The sequence below is a fragment of the Podarcis erhardii genome (assembly GCF_964252035.2).
Source record: "Podarcis erhardii genome assembly, chromosome: 2".
Taxonomy (NCBI): Eukaryota; Metazoa; Chordata; class Lepidosauria; order Squamata; family Lacertidae; genus Podarcis; species Podarcis erhardii.
In genome coordinates this window covers 109,716,786-109,723,722 of record NC_138498.1, presented here as the reverse complement: position 1 = coordinate 109,723,722, position 6,937 = coordinate 109,716,786, and the positions used below count along the sequence as shown (strand labels likewise).

The following is a 6,937-nucleotide window of genomic DNA, read 5'->3' as shown; positions in this document are numbered from 1 at the left end:
GGGCCGACCCAGCAAAAGAACAATAACTTTGTATACGTGAGATGAAAAGGAGAGCTGAGATTAAGTGGCGTTTAGTTTATGTCTTTCGATCTATGGGAAGCAGCCTTTTCCTTCATGCAGAGGTGAGTACTGTAATTTGCTTTATTTACTCCTGCCGGAGGTTTCTAGTCCTTGTGGTTTTGCAAAATTTTGTGCCAACTGGCCTTTGCAGCTGCCTCCCCAGAAACGCTCTTTAATGCATATTTGTTCTGATTTGCCCTCATGGTGCTCTCTGAGCGGTCATACCCAACCCCACTTTTAATACAGTTTGCGCCTGCAGAAGATTTCGGATAGTCATACTATTTCATTTCCAAGCAGTGCACAACCTGTAACATGCTGCTGAAACCCTGTAACTTTTTATACCACAGCTTTTCCAGATTATTTTTGTCATGCTGCATCTGTACAGCAATAACACGCTAGCGTTGGGGAAGCGTCGCAGAACTGAGGGCTCGTCGACACATCCGCTTGTCCGTTGCCTAGAAAGAGCAGTTTTCCCCAGGGGAAAGCAGGGGAGCAAGAGGAAGTGTGGACAAGCCCTAAAGCAGGATAAATCCATTACTAATTCACTGTTGGGGGAACGCAGGTGGCGCTGTGGGTGAAACTACAGAGCCTAGGGCTTGCCAATCAGAAGGTCGGCGGTTCGAATCCCAGCAACGGGGTGAGCTCCCGTTGCTCGGTCCCTGCTCCTGCCAACCTAGCAGTTCGGAAGCACGTCAAAGTGCAAGTAGATACCACTCCGGCGGGAAGGTAAACGGTGTTTCTGTGCGCTGCTCTGGTTTCGCCAGAAGCGGCTTAGTCATGCTGGCCACATGACCCAGAAGCTGTACACCGGCTCCCTCGGCCAATAAAGCAAGATGAGCGCCGCAACCCCAGAGTCGGCCACGACTGGACCTAATGGTCTGGGGCCCCTTTAATTCACTGTTACTGTGTCAATAACATGTTGCAGAAGACACATGCAATAACACACCCATCTAGAAGTGTCCTCTGTTGGTTTTTCTTTCTGAGCACCCCCACCCCACAACTTCCTTATACATTCCTTGTTTGAAGTTGCTCTATTCCTTTACTGTATTGTTTCCATTTGCCTTTTTCTGCACCTCTTTCAGTTCTACAGAACTGTGGGAGAGTCGGAAACCAGAGCAAAACACAGTTTTCAGTATTTATTATTATGGTTGTATTTGTATACTGCCCTTCATCCAAAGATCCCGGGGCCGTTCACAACATAAGAACACATAGAATGAGAATACAAAATACATAATAAACCAAAAACACCCACACAAAAAAACAACACATTAAAAAAGACATAACAAAACCCAAATAAGCCCATAGGAAGTCCATGGGTTGAAAACTTGGCATATTAATCCATGTCATATTAAATCACTTTGAGATGTTTTATAGGAAGTGATTCACTAATTAAATCATCATTATCACCATGCTCCTTTATTTTCAGTCCCTTTCCCAATAATTACTGGCACAGAATTGTTTTGTCTCTCTCTTTTTATTCCCCCCACCGCCAGCCCCAAAGAGCAGGTCGAAAGGAACCTGAAGGCTCTGGAGCCCAGCGGGAACTCCCGCTACACTCCAAAGGCTTCGGGTTACCTTCACTGAAGCCTGGAGAGCGAGAGGGGTCAGTGCGCACCGACCCCTCTCGCTCTCCAGGCTTCCAAGCTGCACTCTGGAGGCTTTGGGTGAATGCACCTTAGCGCACCTTGTTTTAGAGGGGGAGAACAAGAAATTTTTTTTTTCTGTTCTCCCCCTCCTATGGTCCGGTGTGTCCTATAGAACGAAAAATACGGTATTCAATAAAAATTTTCCAATCTTCTTTAAACGTATGTGAGGGGGGAAACCAAACCCCACAGCTTTCTTGCCCCCATAAACTGTCAAATTGGGTTGCAGACAACTAAGTTCTACTCAGAGTAGAGCCACTGAAATTCATCAGTGGGTCTACTTTGAGTAGGACTAACAATACAGACAGTTGTCTCCCCTTGATCTCTTGGGTTTTTTTAGCCAGTAATATAATCCATAAGAACAGAGGATGTCAAACTGTGGTGTGCAGATCACTAGTGATCCGCAAGCTTCATTCAAGTGCTCTGTGGGGTTGTTCGTATTAAATATGAATATTGCATAGATATAAATGAATATGGTATATGGATATACATATAGATATTGTATATGAATAATTGTATTTCTATTGTATAGAATGCAATTTGTAACACAACAAAATAGAACGCCAGAAATTAAAACAATTAAAATGCAATTGAAAATCACACGGCATCTACCACAGCACTTTACAATTGTTACAACAGGCAGAAACATAATTAAGGGTCCACCCATACCTTGGCTTAATGTGGAATGTGAACTGCTTGTGCCTCCTTCAATTCCCCTACGTCCATGCATTGTTCTCCACCTGTTGCTGTCCCACACTTTATCTTCCCTAAATCAATGCAGCTCTCATACTTGGATTTTCAAAGCATAGGCAATATCCAGTTCTGAGGACGGGAAAGTGTTGGATAGCAGCAGTTGGAGGAGAATGCTCTCAGTGGAGCATGAGAGTCAACCTCTGGGTTGTGGGTACATTTATTAAAGATCACAACATAAAGATCACTGCATGTGGTCCCTTTCATGTGCCCTCCAGCATTTCTCCAATGAAAATAGGGACGTCCTATTCAACAACAACAACAACAGTTTTACTATTTATATCCTGCTCATCTGACTGGGTTGACCAAGCCACTTCCAACATATATAAAAACATAATAAAACATTAAATATTTAAAAAACTTCCCTATATAGGACTGCCTTCAGATGTCTTCTAAAGGATGACACAATCGCTGCTGAGCACCCTCTCCCACTTTGTGGTTCTCACTTGGATCCCTAGTATACTCTAGAAGAGAGTGGTCCAACACACGGCCCTCAAGGCCTTTTTTGGCGGCCCTCAGCACCGTATGCTGCCCACCACCTGCAGCCCTCGCCTTCCCAAAGCTGGATAAGTGAGTTGCTGGGCTTTGCAAAGGAGGAGCGAGGGGTCTGACAGGGTCATAGGGTCCCCCTGCCTCCTTCCCAAAGACCAGTTAGTGCTTTTCCAGCTTTAGGAAGAAGGTGGGAAGGTTCTAGGTTGCCGTCGGAGCATTGTGCCTCCTTCCCAAAGCCCAGCCCTCGCTTCTCTGGCTTTGGGAAAGCAGCATGAGGGGACCCCCTCAAATCTTGGCCTCGCTCCCCTGCCCTGCATGGCAAGGCAGTGTGCAGCTGTGTCGAAATTCTCTTGTGGCCCACTTGGTATGGAAGGTTGGACTGCCCTGCTCTAGAATTAAGGGTGAGGAAACAAGGTGGAAGATGATTCGAACATACATGGAGGAAAACTCTGCTGAATGAAATTGAACACTAGTGAGGGCTCATAGATTCATCGAATTGTAGAGTAGGACCCACAGGACCATCCATTAAAAGCCAATAATTTTAAAAGTTGTGTGTCCTTGTTTCTCAATTTGATCCTTTCATATGGTTTTCTGGTCTTTCATGCATTGTGAGTTGCCATTATTTTTATTGATTATAGTTCAGTAAATCTTTATTATACAGTGGTACCTCGGGTTACAAACACCTTGGCTTACAAACACTTCAGGTTACAGACTCCACTAAGCCAGTAGTACCACCTCGGGTTAAGAACTTTAGAATCATAGCTGGTTGAAAGATTGGCTGCTTCTCGAGGACACTGATGTATTAGATTTGGAAGGTTTTGACAATGCGTTTGGCTGGCATGCATATTTATGGTATGACAAGGTTAAGATTAATAAGAATTTCAAGAACCATATTGTCAGAAAAGCAGTGTTTAATGTCTGGACAAAATACAAAGACTTATTGGAAAATAAAACTCCAAGGTGGCTTTCACCATTGGAAGCTAAGGCCCGGAAAAGACTCAATATGGAGGCCAAATGGCCGAAGTATTGGGAAATATTAGAAAAAGATGGAGATAATTGGAAATTGCAGAGTCAGGAGAAAATGAAAGACAAAGTGCGAGACTGGCTACATTATGCTCAGATTAAAGAAGTTTTTAAATTTGATAAAAAGCTAGGATTCCAGGTGGAAAAATCAAAGCTAGAGACGGAATTGTTAGAGCCTAAGACTAAAGTACTTTCAAAAATGTATAACTTGCGGCTGAAGTGGAATACACAAGATGAAACGGTCAAATCGGCTATGATAAAGTGGGCACAGGACATTGGATATAACATTATGTTTGAAGACTGGGAGAGGTTGTGGACTACTGGGCTGAAGTTTACTGCATGTAATGCTTTGAAAGAAAATGTTATGAAAATGATATATAGATGGTATTTGACCCCAGTCAAACTTGCAAAAATGTACCACATGTCCGATAACAAATGTTGGAAATGTAAGGAAAATGAAGGAACATTCTTTCACCTCTGGTGGACCTGCCCTAGAGTGAAGGCTTTCTGGGAAATGATATATAATGAGCTGAAAAAGGTATTTAAGTATACCTTCCCTAAGAAACCAGAGGCCTTTCTTTTGGGCACTGTTGGCCAGAATGTGTTAAAGAAGGATCGAACATTTTTTATGTATGCAACAACAGCAGCACGGATACTTGTCGCCAGGCATTGGAAAACACAAGATCTACCCACACTGGAAGAGTGGCAGATGCAACTGATAGACTATATGGAACTGGCTGAGATGACCGGCAGAATCCGAGACCTGGGAGAGGAGACGGTGGAAGAAGATTGGATGAAATTTAAGATTTATTTACAAAAATATTGTAAATTGTATGAATGTTAAGAAGGATGCTAGAGTATAAACAACTGGGCACCATTGAGTTTAAGGAAGTGAATTATGAAGATAAGATAAATTTAAGAAATGATAAAAATTTTGGAATATGTTGGTTATATCTAAACTTTTTAAGATTTGAATAAAACGATAGTCAAAATTTGAGATATAACATTGGAAAATTAGCGATGAAGATTAAAAATAAGGGGATAAATTTGCTGAATAAAATTATAACCAGGAACTCAGGAGCGGGAGATGTGAGGGAGTCCAAAGAAGTGAAAAGATCTATGTTAAGAGATGTGATATTGTACTGTTTTATTGGCATTGTGATTTAAACAAAAAATTGTTAATAAATATATATATATATATATATATATTAAAAAGAACTTTAGAATCATAGAGTTGGAAGAGACCACAAGGGCCATTGTGGTCCTTAGGATGAAAACAGAAATCCTCAGGATGAAAACAGAAATCGCGGCGCGGCACAAGCGGGTGGCCCCATTAGCTAAAGTGGTACCTCAGGTTAAGAATGGTTTCAGGTTAAGAACGGACTTCTGGAATGAATTAAGTTTGTAACCAGAGATACCACTGTAATTGTTAAGTGTAAACTGTTTAATTATTATTTGCTGATATTTAAGTTTACAGTTTACTTATTGAATATTGCTTTATTTGATGTAAGTTGTTTTATTTTAAAGTTACGTTTTTATTATGGCTTCTTTGCATTGGATCAGTTCGTTATTAGGTGTGCAATCTTTGCTGTCTATTTTGTGGTTTCTTCAGCTTGTAAACCGCCTTGTGCATAGCAATATAGAAAGGTGGCATGCAAATTATGATTCTTGGAGAAAGCACAATCTCCCAGCCAAATAATTATTGCTTCCATTTGCTGGTTGTCTGTGATTCATTAAGGTCCCCTTGATGTTACAGATGATGTACAGGGAAGCATCACGTGAAGAAGGCAACCAAAGCTACCAAGGAGAATTCATCTTACTGGGAGTGGCTGACCGCCCACGCTTGGAGATGCTGCTCTTTGCCATTATCCTGATCTGCTACGTGATGACCCTGATGGGAAACACAACCATCATTGTGGTGTCACGACTGGACCCCCATCTCCACACCCCCATGTATTTCTTCCTCTGCAACCTCTCCATCCTTGACCTTTGCTTCACCACTAGTGCGGCCCCACTGATGCTGGTGAACTTCTGGAGGAAAAGCAAGACCATCAGTTATGGTGCCTGTGTGGCCCAGCTCTACATCTTCCTTGCTCTGGGCTCCACAGAATGTGTCCTTTTGGCTTTTATGGCGTATGACCGATATGCTGCAGTCTGCCATCCGCTGCGCTACACTACCATTATGAACCATTCTGTATGTTTCACAATGGCTGCCATCTCCTGGGTTAGTGGCTTCAGCAATTCACTAGTGCAGACCGTGTTGACATTTAGGATTCCACGATGCGGAGAGAACCAAATAGACCATTTTTTCTGTGAGGTGCCCGCCTTTATCAAATTGGCCTGTGGGGACACTTCACTCAATGAGGTTGTCCTCTTTTTTGGCACTGTGGCCGTCCTTCTGTTACCAGTGGGCCTGATCACCATCTCTTATGCCTACATTGTGGCAGCTGTGTTACGGATCCGCTCAGCCAAAGGCAGGCAGAAGGCCTTCAACACCTGTGCTTCCCACTTGATCGTGGTGTCACTCTTTTACGGGTCAGCCATTTTTAGTTACCTCCAGCCCCGATCCGGCTACTCCCGTGACCAGGAAAAGATGGTCTCCCTTTTCTATACATTTGTCACCACCATGCTAAATCCACTAATCTACACCCTGAGGAACAAAGAGGTACACAAAGCTCTTGGAAGGGTAATGAAGAGAATCCCAATAGCTCCTAACTTTTAATAATAATAAAATCTCTCATTAATCATCTGTATGATTCCCCTTCCTGTGGGAATCTGTTGCTTTTTTAGGCCGTATATTAATGAATGTTTCTTTTGTGAATGTTTTATTGCTGTTATGATTACTGCAATCTTATGATACTGTAATATTGTTTTAATGAAATTGTTATAGAAAGGTGGGGTGGAGATGTTGAAAATAAATGAATCTATCTTTCTTTCTGTTCTGGCTCTTGCTTCTTCACAGAGTACTC

General features: G+C 42.5%; 1 protein-coding gene across 1 annotated transcript; it reads left to right on the top strand.

The window, feature by feature from the left end:
• Positions 1 to 37: 37 nt before the first annotated feature.
• Positions 38 to 6,690, top strand: LOC309335186 (olfactory receptor 2G3-like; the record flags this gene model as incomplete). The annotated part of the gene is made up of 2 exons (XM_081850061.1): positions 38 to 122; positions 5,725 to 6,690. The coding sequence occupies exons 1-2, from the start codon at positions 42 to 44 to the stop codon at positions 6,688 to 6,690; spliced, it is 1,047 nt and encodes a 348-aa protein (XP_081706187.1). The 5' UTR covers positions 38 to 41.
• Positions 6,691 to 6,937: the final 247 nt, after the last annotated feature.